The 22093-nt window shown below is 44.1% G+C and overlaps 1 protein-coding gene across 4 annotated transcripts; it reads right to left on the minus strand.

Annotated features, from left to right (window-relative positions):
• Nucleotides 1-468: 468 nt before the first annotated feature.
• LOC310868073 (copine-3-like) lies at nt 469-21903 on the minus strand. Of its 4 annotated transcripts, none has more exons than XM_083778322.1 (17): nt 21775-21903; nt 18853-19022; nt 18347-18526; nt 11001-11075; nt 9646-9717; nt 9377-9454; nt 8024-8113; nt 5208-5306; nt 4794-4880; nt 4649-4708; nt 4134-4267; nt 3870-3924; nt 3538-3589; nt 2755-2888; nt 1994-2227; nt 1088-1209; nt 469-624 (listed from the first exon to the last, which is right to left on the minus strand). In XM_083778322.1, the coding sequence occupies exons 2-16, from the start codon at nt 19018-19020 to the stop codon at nt 1090-1092; spliced, it is 1638 nt and encodes a 545-aa protein (XP_083634448.1). In that variant the 5' UTR covers nt 19021-19022; nt 21775-21903; the 3' UTR covers nt 469-624; nt 1088-1089. The 4 variants fall into 4 exon arrangements, with proteins under 4 accessions (XP_083634448.1, XP_083634446.1, XP_083634447.1 ...); XM_083778320.1 differs by having other exon boundaries at nt 1973-2227; XM_083778321.1 differs by having other exon boundaries at nt 10983-11075.
• Nucleotides 21904-22093: the final 190 nt, after the last annotated feature.

A 22093-nucleotide genomic window follows, 5' to 3' on the forward strand; every position in this document is an offset into this window, starting at 1 on the left:
TGTTAAAGACAATCAAAAATGTAACTATAATCTAATTACACATTTGTCTGTATAAAATATGGCCTGATTATAGTTACTTTTTTTCTTTTACATGTAGTCAATTATAACCCAACCCTGAGAACATGTACAGTATAATGTAAACAATTACAAAGCAAGCACAAATAAATAAGTCATTGTCTTGTCATAGATTGTTTTTGTGTATGTACATACACAAAAGCCAAGGATAATATTTTGCATTGCAAAAAGCTGAAATTTGTTTCAATCCAGTCTCCCCCCGTGATTTCATTTACCTGCATACATTTGTAGACATGTAAATACATTCTTATTTCCATCTTAAAGACACTTGATGTGTGTAAATAAAAGGCAATGCAACAACGAGGTTAGAATGGTCACGCAAACGACCCTAAAAATCCAACTTCTGGAGACACAGTGGTTATCTATCTGCCATGCTATAGTGAGGTCGACTCCTTGAAGATCCAGGTCCAGGTCCTGATCCAGGTCCTGGTCCAGGTCCAGGTCCTGGTCCAGATCCAGGTCCTGTCTGTACTTCCAGACATTCAAGTTGAGTTCTTGTACATCAAAGGCAAATTATCAAACAGCTTACCAAGAATGTCCGCCAACACACTGTAGAAAGAGAAAAGAGAATAATAAGAAAATGGTACATAACCACATCATGTCCCTGTTGTTTTACATCTCTGTACAAACGTACCAGGCATTTTGAAATTTGCAGCGGCAAGTAAGCAACATAAAGTATAGAGGGTATGCGCGTGACATCATCATCAAACCAGGAAGTTATACCGAGTCGCCTACCGAGTGGCAAAAAACTACTTTCTGGCCTTGACAGCTAGCCCATACGTCCACACAGAAAAGTCCTATCTGATCGCATTAAACAACATTAAACAATGTTAAACTCACTTTGCATGTTGCTTTGCCACTCGCTTTGCCACTCGATGTGCCATTCACTTTAAGCATGCGCATACCCTCTATTGCAATCTTTTTTTTTCCACATTCAGGGGAAAACAAATAAATGAGGGATAAAAAAAGAAACCTGACATTTTGGGTTATTTTTTTACTTATTGATCCTTACCCTTATTTAGGAGTAGAGAAGACCGATTCATTGGGAGGTTTCAGTTTGTATAAGTTGAAAAAGGAGGAGACTTGGTCTGGCAACTCTGCGAGTACGCTCTGAGCAAGAGCCTGCCTGTTCGCCTGCAATGACAAGATAAGGCATCGGAAAAATGAGGTGGGCTCCCTGGGGGGGATTTCTGAAACTTGAAGTGTTTGGTAGTGTGTCTTTAACCTTAGAGGTAAAACGTTTAACAATGTATAACATGAAGTCTCTAATCATAACATAACATTCATTTGAACCCATTTTGGGCGGGGAACCCCTTTTGGTGTTTGGTGTTGTTTGCATTATGTTATGCTTTAGCTATTGAAAAATAGCAGATCTACAAGCTCATAGCGCGCCACCGAGTGGCGCGCTACGAGCTTGTAGGTCTGCTATTTTTGAAAAATCGAAGAACGACTGACATAGCTTTTTCAGAAAACTGTCAGGATGTAGAAGGCATTTTTAGAATCTGATCTCAGGACAAAAAGGGTTAGCCGTTACAAAAGGACACTACCAAGTTAACTCATTTAAACATACATACTAACAATTTAAACATTTAGTCGACTAGAGGTCAAGATCTGCCCCTGCCAAAAATATTTTCGCCTAATGTTGGCTAGGGTTCATGTGGTTACAGAGATCCAATGCAAGGAGTAAAGTGTGATATTGCCAAAAAGGTTCGACCAAATTTGGATGAAGCAGTAGTGCTGTTGTTTTTCATTTTTTTGTTTATTATTGTTTTGCTTTCTTTATATCAGTAGTTGTCTTGTAATGTTCATTGTTGTCTTTTTGTATATTTGTATTGTCATTTGTGTGTAAAAAGGAAAAGAAATACATTGTTTGGAAAAAAAAAAAAGTTCGACCAACCATCATGTCGAGCTTATTTACTTGGAACTGTCTGAAGGGCACGAACTGGACAATGTCTCGCAGGGCGGGATGGCCACTCGGCGAATACAGGACTTTGTCGTCGCTGTCCAGGAACTCCATGGCTTCGAAGTCTGCGTCGCCCACCCCGATGATGATGATGGACATGGGCAGCCGCGACGCCTCCACAACGGCCGTGCGCGTCTGGTCCATGTCGGTGATCACGCCGTCAGTGAGGATCAGTAGAACATAGTATTGCTGCAGTGGAGGAGAATTTGGGTGGAAGTCAGTGGAAATAAGACAACTAAATAACCCATAGATTCAATAGAGGGTTTTCGCGTGACATCATCATCATGCCCGGAAGTTATGCTGGAACGCCTACTGAGTGGCGAAACACTACTTTCTGGCCTTCACAGCCCATGCATCCAAGCAGAAAAGTCCTAACTGATTGCATTAGACGATGTTAAGCGATGTTAAACTCACTTTTCCACTCACTTTGCCACTCGATTTCCCATTCACTTTATGCATGCGCATACCCTCTATACCTCACATAGTACGCTTTTATAGCCCATGCTATGGAAATGCATTCATACCTGCGTATCATAATCCTGTGTGGATATTATACTGATTAGTTGTGTATCATTTTAGTGGCCTTACGAAACACTATACATTAAGCTGAAGCTGAAGCTGACTTCAAGTAAGACTTTATATCCAAAGCTACAATCCCCCCCAAGTGGTGAATTAAATTCATCCCACATTTCACGGGATGGATCGGATATACTCACAGAAGCAGAGTTCTGCTGCAATGCCTGCCTGGCAAAGATGGCGGCATGGTTGATGACCGGGGCGAAGTTGGTCGGACCAAAGAGCTTCACCTGGGGAAGGCACTGCTGGTAGGCCGCCACTACTCCCTCTATACCTAAAACACACACATGTGTGAACAACATAATGGCAAAAACCGCATCTACATTACACTACACCCGGGGCGGCAGTGGCTTAAGGCCTATTCATAGCCTGGTTTTTCGGTGGTGAGGTGACCACCGCCCTGGTGGTGAGGTGACCACCGCTCCGGTGGTGAGCTGACCACCGGAGCTGAAATAACGTTGAGAGGTGGTGAGTCAAAACAGAGAGAAGGGCTGGAGCGGCGGCTCGTGACGTCATGTTGTAGTTCGGTGGTCACCCAACCACCGAAAATCCAGACTATGTATGAGCCTTCAGGGGTAGAGTGGCTGGATGGTAACCGCAAGGTTGCCAGTTCGAACCCGGGCTCCCCCAGAGTTAGTGTCGAAGTGTCCTTGAGCAAGACACTGAACCCCTAATTGTTCCTGATGTGCTGGCTAGTGCCTTGCATGGTTTCCGCCACCATCGGTGTATGAATGTGTGTGTGAATGGGTGAATTGATCCACCTTGGATAAAAGGCACTATATAAATGCACCATTTACCATTTTTTATTCACTATGCACCAACATGTTTGAGCTTGTAGATCGGCTAGAACTTAGTGTACTATTTTCTGATCATTGTAAAAAAACAAACATTTTACAGATGACAGCAGTGTGGGTTAAACTTACCAGCACAGAATGGATTTGAAGAGTCAAAATTGATAGGAAATTCATGGGAAACCTGTAAACATCAAAACAAAAAGGATGGAATATCATCTTCAAAAATGCAATGGTTCAGGTATCAAACATTTTGATATGAAATTCCTATGTAAAATATTATATAAAAATGTTCTTTGATATAAATAAAATAAATAAAAAACATCCAGAATTGTACTAATAAATAATGTGCGCAATGTCAACACAATTGATAGGATGGGGAATGTTTATTTTCACCAGTCCTCAGCTCAGGTATAGGAATGATTGTAGTGAAATTATGAATGGGAAGTGATGCTTTTTCATACATGCCAGGTAGGTGGGATCTGGGCTCCGAACCCAAAGACAGGAAACATCTTGTTACTGCACAGTAGAAACAGTAAGAACAGTGAGTGGCAAAATTACATTCATAATAAATGACGACGACAACAGTCATTTCCCCCCCCCTTTTGGCTACATGGTAGAATGTTTACTTAGAGTGGCCAAAACTAAAATGTTACATTTGTAAATCGCATTACAAATTTTAAACTTTGTGGTTGTAGAACAATAAGTCAAACCAGGGCTGGCCTCACCTGTCATAGTCCTGGATAACACTGCCCACGGCCCAGATTGCTGTCAGGTACTCATTGTAGCCCTCTGGGTTGATGTAATGGAGAGACTGAGGGGTCCTGGGATCCCCATTGGAGCCTGTGAAGTCTATGGCAATCTGACAAAGGACCAAACACAAGTAAAAGTGTCAGATCTGCATAGTGATACACTGATGGCAGTGTGACAACGAAGATCCAACACATGCACCAAATCAAACCCTGTACACTCTCCACTGCCCCGCCCCGCCACCCTTAGATCTCCATGGAGCTGACCTGTTCTGACATTCTGACCTCATCAAACCCTGTAACCTCAAGACACGCTCCATATATGGCCAGTACAGAATTAATTTCATATGTTGATCTGACCCCCCATGCCAAAGCGCCAACGCTCACACAGCAACCAGGCGGATGCGTGCATGCCTCTCGCCCTCAGTCAGCCAACAATCTTCATTTGTACAGTCAAATAGAAAATCATATATATATTATATTCATAATCTCACTGTGAAATTGAGCTGAGTGCCTCCCATGATATAATCCAGGAAGGTGTACTCCTTCACCACCTGTAAGGTTAAAGATCAAATAAGATAAAGCCATCTTGAAGTAATGTACGCTGTATGATTATAAACCCATCTCACCATTACCTACCAGACACTGCTTGATGCCTATGACCCCCGAGTTAGTGTAGCCTCTCTTCTTGTGCAACTTCTTTCTGTTGACACATGGAAATTCAGCCTGGGAAAGAAAAAGAACAGCCCCATGTTTGTGTCAATTAGTATTTCTGAATTATTATTATGTATATAAATATAATATTAATAGAATTTAATACATATTTCACCCATTTTGGGCGGGAACCCCTTTTGGTGTTAATGGTGAAAAATAGCAGACCTACAAGCTCGTAGGTCTGCTATTTTTGAAAAATCGAAGAACGACTGACATAGAAACATAGCTTTTTCAGAAAACTGTCAGGATGTAGAAGACATTTTTAGAATCTGATCTCAGGTCAAAATGGGTTAATAAATAATGCATTCAATTGCAATAGACTGTAATACTCAGGCTCACCGGGGAAAGGTGTGTTCCTTCTTGCATTAGTGGGAGTGTCGTCTCAAACTCGCCGATCAGTGAATGGGAGCCATTTTCGTGATGGTCGTAACAAAACACCTGGTGGCAGACAGAAGAACTTAGGAGATGACGAAATAAAAGATCCAGTAATACGGATGGTTGACTTCTGCTATGATTTTTCTTTATGTACGGTTAGTCTGATAATTATATCATGTGTTTTTAAGTATTGCTTATTACGATTATATAATCGTTAATTTGCTTAATTTTTATCCCACGATTTTGTAACCCATTTTTCACCCCTGTGTCAATTATCTAATGTGATCCTGGGCTCTACACACCCTCTGCCAACCTAGTCCCCATATATGGGGGACATGGGGAGAGCAACGGACTTGAACTCATGCTTCCTTCATGCCTGAGTGTCCAAGTTGCTCCAACACCAGCCATTCACATTGCTCCTCCTGTCTCCAGGCCACTCTCTGAAAAGTTTGAATTGCACTCACACACGTTTGGATTGTACATGCTCTATAATCAGGGGCATCATTTGGTGTCCCAGGGGATGGCAACTGCCACCACCTAGCGTTTGCATTTAACCTCTAATTCGGTTTTTTTAGCCACTTTCAACCCCACTATACAGTAAGCAATATTTTTGTCAAAAATAGCAGATCTATAAACTTTTCGTAATTTTTAACTGGGGCTTAAGCGGTGACTATTTTGCCATGTAGTTTCTTTCCCGAAATGACGCCTCTGACTAGAATTACAAAATAAAAGATACACAAACTACAGCTAATCTACTTGGATTATCAATTACATTCCAAAAAGTTAAACGAAGCTTAAAGCAATCACATTTTATGCACAGTCTTTGAAATACATCAAATTAAAGCTACAATCGGTGAGTATTTTGTCAGTCGTCTCCCTCTCCTGACAAAGACAGGCAATTGCAACAATGTCCGAACTACAATAAAGATGGCGTTGCATCTAATGTCCAATCTGTTGCACGCTTTTAAATAATGTTTACCAGGAAGGCGGGAGAGAGAGAGGTGATGACATGACGCATGCAGCAAAGGGCCTCGGGTCGCATGCCGGGTGCAGAAAGTTAACACCCTGAGCGGCAAGGACGGAGTTCTCCGTTCAATCAATTAGTAGGAGGGAGGGAGGGAGATTGATCAAAAGGACAGAGATTATTGATATCAAAACCAATCGCATCGCTACCACAGGCTGGGAATGTCTGTTGCGCAACATTCAATGATATTTTCCGGTGGGACGTCATCGAAAATGTTCCCCACCCCATTTTAGCCGACGAGATCGAAAATCTTAAAACGTGAATAACTCTTGATATAAATCATTCCGTCCAATTCTAAGAAAAGATTATGTGTTAGACGGCCCATCTCGGTCCCGTCGCTAGTCGCGTTAGAATTAATCACACCTCCCGTTGTTGCAGTGTTTTGGCTACATCAAGCTACTTCAGCCACATCCGGGATAGCATCCGGTGCGTCGCTAAATGTGCTCCGCTGCTATAAAGAGACAGGTGGCGGCCCACGGGCGGGTCTTTACGCAACCGGCCCGTCCTATTAAATCGCACGGTAGAGCCATCTGAGAAACTGAAGGTACCGGGTTCGCACCCCGGCCCCAGTCTACTGTATGTGTCCCTGAGCAAGACAATTAACCCCCCTAACTGCAACCCTGGCACCGCCCCCGGAACGCCCACTGCTCTTAATGTGTTAAATACAGGAGGACAGATGTCATGCACGTGCATTATGAATATTTCTATTCATAAATATTGTTATACAGTGTTGTTCAGTAAAGTAGCTCTTCACCGCAACGATGTTGAAAAGCATCTGTTGCCAAAGCTCTGCTGTTGAATAGGCGGTGGGTACGCTGTTGTGTCGTAGGGAAGGGCCAGCTATTCATGCTTCCCTACGACCGTCGATGCTTCCCCTTCGACCATCAGTTGAAAAAGACTACAAGCCATGGCTGGGCTATTTTTGTCAGCTCTCAGGTGCATTCACCAACTTTTTTTCACACCTAATGAAAGGTGCGAAGAGTTGTGTGCATTCAGCAACCTTTTTTCACACCTTCTAAACGGTTAGAAGGTGTGGAAAAAACCCATAATTTGACTGCCAGTTTACAGTAATCTACAGTAATCTACAGTAGTCTAGCGGTTTGGCGAAGAGCTACCTTAACATGGGGTCTTCCTGTCTCTCCAGTTCTTTAGAAAAAACATATCATTTCAGGAAAAAGTATTTTGTGTTTACTCAAGAGCCTGAAAGATGGGGAGACCCCTGGTATTGAACAATGATTAATATCAAAATATAGAGCTATTTAACACGAATTTTAACAAAATCGTATCATCTACAGAATTTAACATTGTATATACCATACGGATTGGTTAAAATAAAAATAATGAATTATAATAAGTTATAATTATATAACCTTATTATAATAAGATTGTAGCTTTAAGTTTACTTATTGGGGGGGAAAAATAGGACAAAGAAAAATGCGCACCTTCTGGGAATAAGGCATACACACACACATCCAGCTTGTCAGGCAAATGCCCCTTCGTGAAAAGCTGGTGGGAATAGTGTAATGTCAAATGAAAGTCACATGAATTCAGTTCGTTAGTATGTTAGTTAGAGAGTACAATGTTAACTTAAACCATTACAAACTCTTCCAAAAACACCGGAGGTAGTAGTAGTAGAATTATGGTTTCAGGAGGATGCATTGTTATTATGTTAAAAAGATGCAATTTACATGGTCTGTTATTTTGAATAATTATGTACATCGAAAAGACAGATTATTGCTAGACGTGTGTTTTGTACCTTTATTGGCCTCTCCATGTCTCCGTCACAGAGAGACTGTAAGGGGATCTTGAAGGGTTTCCATATTGGATTCAGGTTGCTCTTAACCACCTGCAGGAGGAAAGGAACAGTAAAGGTCATTGCAGACGGGACACGTTTTACGGAAAAATGGCGGAAAAACGCAGCAGTGTGCAGAGACCTTAACCTATTTAGGCCTATCGTCGAAATTTAAAAACCTCATGTTTCTATATCAGTGGTTCTCAATATTTCATGTCCAGGACCCCAAAAATGCTGCCGACCCCCATCTGAAAATAGGTTGTTCCAGGGACACCCCAGAAGCAAAGATTTGAGTTAAAAACTGAAACTCTGAAAGAATATATACAGTATACACAAAGATTTCAGGCACATTTTCAGGATTTTTCAAAAATAGCAGACCTACAAGTTCATAGCACGGCACTCGGTGCCAGGCTATGAGCTTGTAGATCTGCTATTTTTCAATAGCTAAAGTAAAACATAATGCTTAAAACACCAACATGGGTTCCCGCCCAAAATGTGTTAAAGGTCTTTGCATACAGAATGATGCAATTCTCACATTTGCATATGCATCTGGAAAAACACAGGAATCGAACTGGGTTTGATCGACAGCAACAATAAGCAAGGTAAACACATATCTACGATCATAGCTAAACCAAGACAGAACCTATGGACCGATTCCGTAACAGTTCTCATGGTCGCAGCCTACGTATTTCCTGTAGGCGGATACGACACATCTGCGGTTTCCCCGCACTTAGTATGAGGTATAAAGTACAGCAACCTAAGACTGACGTTATGTAAATTTCAGGACCTTTCACTGCTTTGTCTCAACCATTACTCAATGGCTCTGGTCTCAGCCACCGCGGTAGATATTTTGACATTCATTTTTTTCTTTTTTTATGTTGCCACTACTGTTGGAACAGCCATAAACTACACAGGTTCATCCCGATGTTCTGGGCATCTTCGTAATGTTAGGGTTAGTAAAAAGCAGGTAAAAGAGTAACGTTTGAGGCAGACTAACATCAGTCACTTTTCCATTCACTGTAGTAGAAACTTGGTGCGGGGAAACCGCAGATGTGTCGTCTCCGCCTACAGGAAATACGTAGGCTGCGACCATGAGACCCGTTAAGGAATCGGTCCATAGCATAAGTCTGAACAATTTTCTCGTTTAAAAAAAAATGCAAATCAGACAAACAAGCAATGATTTCATAATCTATAATATACTGCCTAACCCCTAAATTCTACATCAACAGTACTCAACTTCATATTTTATACATTTTCTTTCTGCCACTTTTCTTTAACTTTGTTAAGAGTGTGTGAGTCTGTATTGAGTTTCTTTACCTCTGTTCTGTAGGCCAGTTGCCATTTATTTTCTTTCTTCTTGTAGATCTCGAGGAATGGGTCCGACCACCACAAATACTGAAAGAGTAGCTCACGTTAATATTGACAGGAAGCCGTTTTGAGCCTTAAAGGCCCAAACCGCACCAATGCAACTAGTTGCAATAAAATAAAATACAACGTTTTAAGGACAGTCCACACCAATGAAACTCCTTGCAACTGCCATTGGGGAGTTGGTCTGGCCTTTCGCTGTCACAAATAAACTTCAGTACCTTTTTGTCCAATTTCCGGGCAAATACTTCAAAATTGGCCACCCTGTTGTCAGTGATCTCATCAGCACATATCTATAAAAGAAGAGATGTCATTTAAAAAACAGGAAGTTATACACTCATACAACTAGTTATCTAGTTTCCCCATGCAAAATGTTTTTTAACAACATGTAGTTTGTGAGCCAGGACCCCAAATTTGGGCATGTATAAGTATACACCCCTAGTGCTAGAAAATATGTGATAGCATCGCAACAGTGATAGCTTTCTGTGTTATCACCACATTCATAACCGCATGCCAAAACACACTTTTCATAATTCAGTTCAAACTGATGGTTTTATCTGTATTTTTCGAGGGGCGCTAGCCCCTCCTATGTCCAGCTTTGTAAACACAAACATTGAAGACAAAAGTGAGGATGCAAATTGTGATTGGCCAGAATGAGGTGATGTATGATGATAAGAGCGCCCCTCACTTCACACGGGTGTGATTAATTAATTTATATATAGTTTTATTATTGGAAAATGGAAGGCATAGATGGCTCAGACAAAATTATGTTTTTTCTGAAAAGTTGTTAAAATTAGCAACTCTAGAAATTGCAGCGGTCTGGACTAATGGTGCAAGTAGTTGGTTGGGAAACTACATGATGTCACTGGTAGGCCGTTAAGCAACTTAACTCAATTCTCACCTCTAGCAGCACTACTGTTTTTACTAACCACCACCACCACCCAGGCGGATGCGCGCACCGAGGTCGCTTCTCGCGTCTTACTGGTTAATTAATTCAGAATATGATATTGGGTTTCCAGTTTCCACCCCAGTTCATGTAGTCTTTAAAGGGTACCTGCCTGGCTAGTAAGAAAAATATGCCTTAAAGGACCTATAACGTGTTAGTGTTTTTTGAGCTCCCCTGTGTATTTTCTATTCCCACAAATATGAAATCTATTACTGGCAACATAGTGACCTGTTTTCAAGATGTTTCAAAACGGTTTAATTTCCTCTGTAAACAACCTAAGACTCACATCTTTAGCATTGCTTTTACTTAGATCAGTGCATGTCCGTTTCCTGCTTTAGTTGCTTCTTTTGTTTTGCTACTACTATATGTAGTTGATGCTCTCTTATTATGTTTCTGCGCTTTCTTGTTATATTTTTGCTCTTTCTGTGAAGCACTTTGAACTGCACTCGTCTGAAATGTGCTATATATTTTAAGAAAAAGATTGATTGATTGATTGATTGATGCTGTAATACAATGATTATATACATAGATTCTAAGGAAATCTATTATGAAATGTAATTCATCATCAGGGTGAAGATGTAGCACACAGTGAGTGAGGAAGGTTCTACTCACTGTGATGGTTCTACTCACTGTGATGGTTCCACGGCCCGCTGAACTTTTGTCCTTCATCTGCAGTGGTCGGGTCAGCCTCTTGCAGGACACAATCTGGGCACAAAAAGAAAGCACCGATCAGAATCACTGAAGTACCATTTAAGGAACAGCTACATAGCATAGGCTCACCTCAAGCTCTTATCTAGACTTTTAGGTACCGTCCTAAAGTCGGCTCTTCGGTGCTACTAAACATTTCTGACGAGCCGAAATCATTTCGGCACTACAGCGCCTAAACAGCGGTAAAATAGGAGTATGAATCGGCCCTAAGAAACATAAAATGACAGAGTGAAGTATAGCGCTCAGTATACATCAGGACGGGGGTTCTCAACCTTTTTGGCTGGTAGCAGTAGCCTTGCCGAGCCATGAGGCCCATAGGGTAGCCGGGTAGGAGCCTATCTCCTGTTTCTGTAGTGTGAGGCAGCTTGATGTACGACCTCCCAGTCTCAGGGCGGACACTCTAACCACAAGGCCACTGAGCTGTTTGTTTTGTTTTTGGCTGGGAGGACCCCCGGAAATGCTTTGGCCATGTCTCGTGACTTCTTATCAACTGAACTGAATAGAACAAATAATTAACTATGCCTAATTATTCCTTCCATGTGCCAGAAGTGTACCTCCCAGCCCTGGCAGAGTAGTTCTGGAGTAGTTCCAACGGATTGTGTGCCCCGGGTTTTTCCCTAGTGGGACTGATCGAGGGGAGCTACTGGGACGTAAGTCGGGACTTGATCACTCCCAGCTGGGTCGCCTGAGTGAGGGTGTTACGGTCCTATGTGGCCCTAGTGTTGCTCTGGTCTGTGCATAATACACTCTTAGTGTTTTCCAGTGTTGATGATGGATGGTGGGAGTGGCCGTAGGGATTGGAGGCGTGTCGTGGAGATTGGGGACACACCTGGGCCTCGTCACCACCCCACTATAAAAGGAGAGAGAGAACAGCCCACAAGCCCTCTTCTGCCATTGTAGCAACACCACATACAAACACTGCTGCTGAGACCCTGTTCTTTTGTTTTTTCCTATGAAAGCATAATTAGTTAGATAAAGTTGTTAGTCTGAGCTGTTAGCCACAGTTACTAATCAAACTCACAACCACTGTCCAAGTATCCCAAACCCCAGGGAAGCTGTATGGTAAGGGTGTGCTGCTATTTCTTTTGGTGCCCCAGTTTTGACCCACTGTTTAATATTTAGTCAGGGAGCCTAGAGTGTAATTTTCTTTTTGGTGTAGTTTAGAATGGTTTCTTTTCTAGGTAGGGTTGGGGGGTGTTTTGTTTATTATTTTTAGCATTGGCCACCCTGAAGCCACTCATACATGCTTGCCCTGTTATTGTGAATAATTTGAGGTTATCAATAAATGTACACCTTTTTGCCGAAACTGGTTTGTGATTCTTGACAGCCACAACATATATTACTCCTTTGGAGCCAAGACCCCATATAGGGTCAAAGGTCGTAATATATTTGGGGGCTCGTCCGGGATCAGCAGCAGGCGTTAGTGGTGATACAATGGTAGAATGGCACAGTTTGACTTAAAGTTGTTTCTAACCAACCCAACGTTAGAAAAGTTGAACAAATGCAGGAAGGCCGACTTGAACATAATTGCTGACCATTTTGAAGTACAGGCAGCTCGTCCTCACCTTAAAGCTGAGCTAAGAGCTATTGTGTTTGCACAGCTTGTTCATAATGAGCTCATTGTGTTGCCGCCGGTGCCTGGTTCTCCTCAGGTGGGGGAGGGTGATGTGGTGGATGATGTGGGTGGTGGGGCTGACCAAGGTGGGGCAGTATCACCCACGTTGTCAGTGGGTTCCTCTTTGGGGGAATCTAGGTTAGATGATGCCCGTTTAAGGGTGCGCTTAACTCGCCTTCGGCTAGAGGCCGAAGACAGAGTACATGCTCGAAAAATGGACATGGAATTCAAGCTAGAGTTGCAGCGTATTGAGGCAGATACAACTGTTAAAATGCGGAAGCTGGAGTTAGAGGCAAAGCATAGGGCTGGCACAGGGGTCCCTAAAGTAGAACAAGCACCACCAGTAGGGTCCCCTCCCGTTTCTCTGCAGTCGCCTGAGGTTCCTCCTCGTACCAAACTGCCGTTTGCTCCATCTCTGACATTTGATGTGAGTAAACACATTGCTTTAGTACCTCCCTTCCGAGAAAGTGAAGTAGAATGCTATTTCAATGCTTTTGAGAGAATTGCTGCTGCTTTACAGTGGCCGCAGGATATCTGGCCTTTGCTACTTCAATGCAAACTAACTGGCAAAGCTCAGGAGGCTTGTGCAGCCCTGTCACTTGAAGACAGTTTGAAATATGGTGTTATGAAAAGTGCTATACTCAGAACATACGAGTTAGTTCCAGAAGCGTATCGACAGCGTTTCCGTGGCCAGAAGAAAACGACTACACAAACCTTTGTCGAGTTTGCAAGGGAAAAGAGTACTCTCTTTGATAGGTGGTGCCTTGCAACCAAAACCTCAGAGTTCAGTGCCTTAAGAGAGCTAATGCTTCTGGAAGAGTTTAAGACTTGCATGTCAGAGCGTACCATGTTATACTTAAATGAACAGAAGGTGACTACTCTACAGGAGGCAGCTGTGCTGGCTGATGAGTTTGCACTAACTCATAAAAGTGACTTTTCAGGGAAAAGGGATAATGCTCCCAAGCAGCATCATAAAAATGATGATCCTCAGGTCACCCGCTCCAAGGGGTCTCCCACAAGTCCCAAGGGTGAGAGAAAGTGTTTCTTTTGCCTTAAGGCAGGCCATAGTATTTCTGACTGCTATGCATTGAAGCGTAAGCAGGAGACACAGCAGAATAAGCAACCAAAAGGTGTTGGTTTGATTAAAACTGTTCCCCCCGGTGGCCCCCAGCTAGCTACAGATAGGCCCATGGTTCCTGATGAGTGTTTCAAGCCGTTCATTTTTGAAGGCCAGGTGTCTTTGACAGGGAAGGCAGAGGACCAACAGACTGTTAAGATATTGAGGGACACAGGTGGTTCACAGTCCTTCGTTCTGAGTGGTGTTCTACCCCTGAGTGGGGAATCCTCTTGTGGAGCCAGTACTATTGTACAAGGTATTGAGATGGGTTGTGTGCCAGCCCCACTTCATCATGTACATGTACAATCAGACTTGGTTACTGGGTTCTTCCGTGTTGCTGTGCGGAACTCGTTTCCTATCCCTGGTGTTGACTTCATTATGGGAAATGATATCGCTGGGGGTAAGGTGAGACCTGTCCCTGAAGTTGTATGCGACCCAGAACCTGATGCATTAGATGCATTGTCACAGACCTACCCAGAAGTGTTTTCTGTCAGTGTCCTCACTAGGGCTCAGGCCCGCAAACAGACAGAGGAAGGGATAAATCTAGCCGACTCCATGTTTGCCTCTGGTCTTAGGGAAGACAAGGTGCGTCTGGATAACACTAACCTGTCAGTTGACTATCCCCTCTCCAAGTTACCAGTCACACGTGAGTCCCTTATTAATGCTCAGCAGGCCGATACAACCCTCTCAAAATGTTTTGCAGAGGCTGTTGAGGCAGCAGAGGTAAGAGGCAAACGCCAGTCTTTTTACCTTGATGATCGGATGCTAATGCGCAAATGGATCTCACGAAACATGCAGGGGTTGGGGGAGACAGACAATGACTGGGGCGTTGTGTATCAAGTTGTTGTTCCCACTGATTACAGAAGGCATGTGTTGGAGTTGGCCCACGACCATCCCTGGTCTGGACATTTGGGCATCACAAAAACCTATGATCGAATCCTAAGGCATTTCTTTTGGCCAGGTTTAAAAGCTGATGTAACCCGTTACTGTAAGACCTGCAGCACCTGCCAAGTCACGGGGAAGCCTAACCAAGTGGTACCACCTGCCCCCCTCTGTCCGATACCTGCGGTGGGTGAGCCATTTGAACATGTGATCGTTGATTGTGTTGGCCCATTGCCAAAGGCTAAGTCTGGAAATCAGTTCCTCCTGACCATAATGTGTGTGGCCACTCGTTTCCCAGAGGCTATCCCTCTGCGGACAATTACTGCCCAGACTATCACTAAGGCATTGACTAAATTCTTCACTACGTTTGGCCTACCCAAAATTTGCCAAACTGATCGGGGAAGCAACTTCCTGTCAAAGGTGTTTGGGCAGACTTTGCAGTCCCTGGGGATTAAACATGTTGTGTCAAGTGCATATCACCCTGAGTCGCAAGGTGCACTTGAGCGCTGGCACCAGACGCTAAAGTCAATGCTACGCAAATACTGTTTTGAAACAGGGAAGACTTGGGATGAGGGGTTACCTTTTTTACTGTTCGCTATTCGGGAGGCTAAGCAGGAGTCTCTTGGGTTCAGCCCTGCTGAACTTGTCTTTGGGCACAGTGTACGAGGCCCATTAAAGGTGTTAAAAGAACAGTTCATGTGCATTGGTCCCTCACCCAAAACTAATGTGTTGGATTTTGTCACTCAGTGTCGAGAACGACTTCACCAGGCTTGCTCCTTGGCAAAGGCTGCCCTCTCTACCAGCCAGGGGAAAATGAAACAGCGCTATGACAGAAAAGCAGTTGAACGCAGTTTTCAACCAGGAGACCAGGTATTAGTCCTGTTGCCCGTGCTTGGTTCTTCCCTTAGTGCACGGTTCTCAGGGCCTTATACAGTTAAGAGTAAAGTGAGTGATACAGACTATGTAATTCACACTCCTGAACGTAGACGCCGGACACGGCTCTGTCATATTAACATGCTGAAACTGTTTCATTCTAGAGAGGAGACCAAGGACACTTCAGAGAAAAGTACTGAGGCTGCTGTCACCCCAGATGCCTCGGTTTCTCTAGTGTTGAGCCCAGTAGCACAGGTGGATGACGATGGCTTGAAACTGGGAAGCAAATCTCAACAATGTGGTAGGCTACCTAACTCTGAAATATTGTCAAGCCTGGACACATATTTGTGCTATCTTGCTGATGGTGAAAAGCAAGATGTTAAAGAGTTAATTTTGGCCTATCCTAGCCTTTTCGGGGATGTCCCCTCACGCACTACAGTTGTAGCACACGATGTTAAAGTGGGTGACGCCGTCCCTATTAGACAGCACCCTTACCGTTGCCCTCTGGTCAAAAGGGAAATGATGAAGAAGGAAGTGGAATACTTGCTTGAAAATGGTTTGGCAAAACGTAGCCATAGCCCATGGAGTTCTCCCTGTTTACTAACCCCTAAAGCAGATGGTTCTACACGTTTTTGCACAGATTACCGCAGGGTGAATGCTGTCACTGTGGCCGACTCGTTTCCCTTGCCCCGCATGGAAGATTGTGTGGACAATGTGGGGTCAGCTGTTTATATTACCAAACTGGATCTGCTGAAAGGGTATTGGCAAGTGCCTCTCACCCCTCAAGCATCTGACATATCAGCCTTTGTCACTCCAGACCATTTCCTACAGTACACAGTTATGCCTTTCGGGATGCGAAATGCACCAGCCACCTTTCAACGCTTAATGAATACGGTGCTTGGTGATGTCCCAAACTGTAATGTCTATCTTGATGACGTGGTACTGTACTCTTCTGTGTGGGAGGAGCATATGAGGTCATTGAGTATGGTGTTTGACCGTCTAGCAAAGGCATCCCTAACTCTCACCTTGGCAAAATGTGAGTTTGCCAAGGCAACTGTCACGTACCTGGGTAAGCAGGTTGGCCATGGGCAGGTGCGCCCTGTTGATGCTAAGGTAGAAGCCATCCTTGCCTATCCCAGACCCACTACCAGGCGGGAACTAAAGCGTTTCCTAGGAATGGCCGGGTACTACAGATGTTTCTGCAAGAACTTTTCTGTAGTTGTTACCCCCCTAACCAGATTGACTAGTCCTAAGCAACCCTTTGTGTGGACAGATGAGTGCCAACATGCCTTCGAATGTGCGAAGTCTCTTCTCTGCAGTGCTCCAGTTCTGGCTGCGCCAGACTTCTCTCGACCATTCACACTGGAGGTGGATGCCAGTGCTTCTGGAGCAGGAGCAGTCCTGCTACAGGAGAGCACAGATGACATCAACCACCCAGTGTGTTACTACTCCGCCAAGTTCAAGAAGCACCAACTGGGGTATTCAACAATAGAGAAGGAGACTCTGGCCATGCTGCTGGCACTCCAACACTTCGACGTTTATGTGGGTTCCAGCCCAGCACCAGTGACGGTCTACACCGACCACAACCCCCTGGTGTTCCTGGCCCGAATGTACAACCACAACCAACGATTGATGAGGTGGGCTCTGCTGGCACAGGACTACAATCTGGACATCAGACACAAGAAGGGGGCCAACAATGTAGTGGCCGACGCTCTGTCCCGCGAATGGGGGTGAGATCAAATTCAATACATCAAAATCATATGTTTAACTGTTAAGTTACCTTTTCAGTTATGGTTGAATAACCATTTACCCATTTAAGTTGAACTTTGTAAAGTGTACATGTTTATTTTTATGGGAAGGGGTGTTACGGTCCTATGTGGCCCTAGTGTTGCTCTGGTCTGTGCATAATACACTCTTAGTGTTTTCCAGTGTTGATGATGGATGGTGGGAGTGGCCGTAGGGATTGGAGGCGTGTCGTGGAGATTGGGGACACACCTGGGCCTCGTCACCACCCCACTATAAAAGGAGAGAGAGAACAGCCCACAAGCCCTCTTCTGCCATTGTAGCAACACCACATACAAACACTGCTGCTGAGACCCTGTTCTTTTGTTTTTTCCTATGAAAGCATAATTAGTTAGATAAAGTTGTTAGTCTGAGCTGTTAGCCACAGTTACTAATCAAACTCACAACCACTGTCCAAGTATCCCAAACCCCAGGGAAGCTGTATGGTAAGGGTGTGCTGCTATTTCTTTTGGTGCCCCAGTTTTGACCCACTGTTTAATATTTAGTCAGGGAGCCTAGAGTGTAATTTTCTTTTTGGTGTAGTTTAGAATGGTTTCTTTTCTAGGTAGGGTTGGGGGGTGTTTTGTTTATTATTTTTAGCATTGGCCACCCTGAAGCCACTCATACATGCTTGCCCTGTTATTGTGAATAATTTGAGGTTATCAATAAATGTACACCTTTTTGCCGAAACTGGTTTGTGATTCTTGACAGCCACAACATATATTACTCCTTTGGAGCCAAGACCCCATATAGGGTCAAAGGTCGTAATAGAGGGGTATGATGTTGGAAGACCCGAAACCCCGATGACCTCAGTATCACTGAGGATACGTCCCAGGTGCATCCATGCGATGTTTTTTAGTTACTAAATTAGCCGCCTAAAAGTTTGTTGGCATTCTAAGGCCTAAGTGAACTAATGCTGTTGCTTTGTATAAGCATCAACTAATTGTCTTAAATGTTAAACGTTTAATAAAAGATATGCGTCCGTCAACGTCTGCTCACCTGGCCCAACGTGCACTCCAGTTCCCCCAGGAAGTCGGCCTCTCCGAGGTCGTGGCTGTTGCTGTCGATGTCGTAAAGGCAGAACTTCAGCTTCTGCACCATCTCAAAGTAGTAGTCCATCACAAACTTCTTAGAGAACTTTGGATTGAGACAATTCAGGACCATCTCTGTGCGACCAAACTGCCATGAAGAAAAGAAAATATAATATTAACCCATTTTGACCTGAGATCAGATTCTAAAAATGTCTGTTTGAAAATGACAGTTTTCTGAAAAAGCTATGTTTCTATGTCAGTCGTTCTTCGATTTTTCAAAAATAGCAGACCTACAAGCTCGTATGAGCTTGTAGATCTGCTATTTTTCAATAGCTATAGCATAACATAATGCCAACACCAAAATGGTTTAATACTGAGCACATAATGGAAACGTGCCCATCGCATGGTTTACTGAAACCAAATTAAAAAGGTAGACTTTTAACCCCTCTGGCCTGCTACTAACTAAGGACTAACCTCATACCACTGGGCCCCTGTGGTGTTCGTGTACATAGCACACAGCGGATCCGACTTGGAGAAGACATCCATGTCCAGAAGATGTTCACATGAGACGGTTAGCTCCACCTTGGTCACACACTGATTAAGGCCCAGGCCAGGCACTGGTCCTCCACCTGCTGTAGCCATGGCTGTTGAACACAAACACAGGTACCGTTTCTGACCTGAGATCAGATTCTAAAAATGTCTGTTTGAAAATGACCGTTTTCTGAAAAAGCTATGTTTCTATGTCAGTCGATTTTTCAAAAATAGCAGATCTACAAGCTCGTAGCACGCCACTCGGTGGCAGGCTATGAGCTTGTAGATCTGCTATTTTTAAATAGCTAAAGCATAACGTAATGCTAACATGGGTTAATTCATCTGAAAGCTCAAGTCACGAATTAACTATAAGCAAGCGTGGGTTGGGAGAAGAAGATGTCACACACGACACAGCTTATTCTGAAGTTTTATGCACACAAAGATAGGCATTCTCCGATCAGGTTTTTTGGGACCGATCCCCATCACCGATTGTTTTTCTCATGATCGTCCGACACTGGTCTTGTGCGTAAGGGGGAAACCCACGTACGTCAACACTGTTCCTGTGTGTGGGGGCCGGGTGGAGGAAGGGGAGAATGTTTAGGCCTGTCACAAAGATGACTTTTATACCGTCATGCCCTGCTGTAGTGTGTACACACCCCCTTCCCTGTATGTACAATCTATGTTCAGAGTAAACAGTGAAGCTACAGTGCCATTACCTGGTCTCCCATCTCCTTATCATTCTATATACTGTAAGTAAAGAGGGAGGGATGTGTTATATATTGACAGCCCTGTTTTGTCCCTGTGTGTTTCCCGTCATCCCCTGCTGTGTACACATTCACAATGACCATGCATCTTCTGCAAACTGGTCTGGCCCCAAAAGCGCTCGATTGGGCATCTTGCAGAAACCAAAAAGTGGAATAGCCAATCAGTGGCTGTGCTCACTCAGGGCCTGCTGTGATTGGCGGGATGGTAAACCAGGCTAGTTGGCTGCACCCCCCCTCTCCATCCACCCAGAATCCTCACCCGCTTCTCTAGTCTGGACCCAACTGGCCTGTTTTGTTACGGTCTGCCTGACTGCCTCACTAATCCAATCCAGTCATCACAGTCCAGACAGACAAAGAAGCTCTGGTCGGCCGAATACCATTCCAGTGCATAGCCCCCTATATAAAGGCACATGTGACGGTCATGCCATTTACAATCAACCTGCCTGAGGCAGAACAGAGACAGTAGCAACAAGGTATAAACCTTTTAGTTATGGCATCCGCAGCACAAACCACAGGTAACGTTATGGAGGTGCCACAGAGGAGCACCTTTGTCAAATGATGGTGCTTGAGAACCTGCAGTGCACAGACTTGGACCTCCTCTCTATCCCACTAGGGAGACTAGCAAGGGAACCTTTGGGGACAGACCTGGACCTCCTCTCTATCCCACCAGGGAGACTAGCAAGGGAACCTTTGGGGACAGACCTGGACCTCCTCTCAATCCCCCAGGGAGACTAGCAAGGGAACCTTTGGGGACAGACCTGGACCTCCTCTCTATCCCACCAGGGAGACTAGCAAGGGAACCTTTGGGGACAGACCTGGACCTCCTCTCTATCCCACCAGGGAGACTAGCAAGGGAACCTTTGGGGACAGACCTGGACCTCCTCTCAATCCCCCAGGGAGACGAGCAAGGGAACCTTTGGGGACAGAGCCTTCTGTGTGGCAGCGCCCACCCTGAGGAGGGCAGCGCCCACCCTGAGGAACTATATCTACCCCAATGGAGAGCCTTCTGTGTGGCAGCGCCCACCCTGAGGAACTATATCTACCCCAATGGAGAGCCTTCTGTGTGGCAGCGCCCACCCTGAGGAACTATATCTACCCCAATGGAGAGCCTTCTGTGTGGCAGCGCCCACCCTGAGGAACTATATCTACCCCAATGGAGAGCCTTCTGTGTGGCAGCGCCCACCCTGAGGAACTATATCTACCCCAATGGAGAGCCTTCTGTGTGGCAGCGCCCACCCTGAGGAACTATATCTACCCCAATGGCTGCCATGAAAAGACACCTATTCTCTCAGGCTTACGGCAGTAAGTAGTTGTTTTGTTTGGTTGTTTGTTTGTTCATTGTTTGTTATGTAAAGCGTCTTAGGGTTAATGATAAGGTGCTATATAAATTCAAGCTATTACACTTTTAGTGCTATGTAGTTATAGCACCATTTTGGTTTAGTGTGTTATGTTATAAACATAAGATGCTAGGTAATGGTATGTTGTTCACTTGTCAGTCTATTTATTTTGTTGTAGCTCATACTTTGTAAGTTCCTTGGAAGCAAGTGAGTAAAGATGTAAAGTGTAATAAATTAAACTGAAACTGTGGACAGACCCATGACCCTTCTGGCTGCACGTAAGCAAAACCAAAGGCAGGAGAAAAACAGGCAGAAATGGTTCAAACTGTATACTAAAGAGAAAATGACATACCGGTACACAAACACATTATATCTGTTCTTCTGCTATATGATTTTTTAATATACAGCTTAAGAAGAGTGATTAAGTTTGTATATTTAGAAGATTATGTGTGGATACTAGCCAGGGATGTGAGTCAAATCAAATCTCACATTATGTACAACAGGTTCTGGACTGTATCATTCATTGTACAATGTAAAACGCATATAAACCCCAGCAAAAACCGTTTAATGCCGTTAACAAACAACATTATCTTGTAAACTAACTGACAGCAACGTTAAAGCTAATTGGGTAGGTAATGGAATACAAGCATAGCCCACTGCCCAGTGCCCACCCAGTCCCAGATAAAACTGACAGACGAGACAACAAATTAAGTTTACACCAACAAAGTTCCCAACGGAAATTATAATGAGACCAGAATTCTTACCCGAAAGTGCTTCCTTTGACTTTAAAATGTAGTTTGTGTGTGATCTGTCAGGTGGTGTTGCAGTGGGACTTCTTCCCAGGCACGTATAGCGGACTAGCGGTGTGATGCCAAATAACAGCTGTGTGTGTGATGGTGGGTTGGTGGGTGTGGTTTTTGACGTGAATTACCGCAACCCTGGAGTGGGCGTAACCGGCGTGTGACTAATAGTCACGCGTACATAGAATTATGTATGACTTACGACTCCGAGCAGTTCATTCCTATATCTTATATGGTTGCAGTATTGCGGGGGTCATGTAAACCTTTCTGGCTGTAGGATATA

Source organism: Protomyctophum parallelum (genome assembly GCF_964188405.1).
Source record: "Protomyctophum parallelum genome assembly, chromosome: 12".
Taxonomy (NCBI): domain Eukaryota; kingdom Metazoa; phylum Chordata; class Actinopteri; order Myctophiformes; family Myctophidae; genus Protomyctophum; species Protomyctophum parallelum.

What these genes read in the sequence shown, in the direction of transcription:
- LOC310868073 (XM_083778319.1), bottom strand. Translation starts at nt 19,020, where the DNA reads ATGGCTACAGCAGGTGGAGGACCAGTGCCTGGCCTGGGCCTTAATCAG. An exon ending in TGGAGTGCACGTTGGGCCAG is followed by an intron (nt 11,076 to 18,346) that starts GTGAGCAGACGT and finishes TTTTGTGCCCAG; the next exon opens with ATTGTGTCCTGCAAGAGGCT. An exon ending in TGCAGCAGAACTCTGCTTCT is followed by an intron (nt 2,228 to 2,754) that starts GTGAGTATATCC and finishes CCTCCACTGCAG; the next exon opens with CAATACTATGTTCTACTGAT.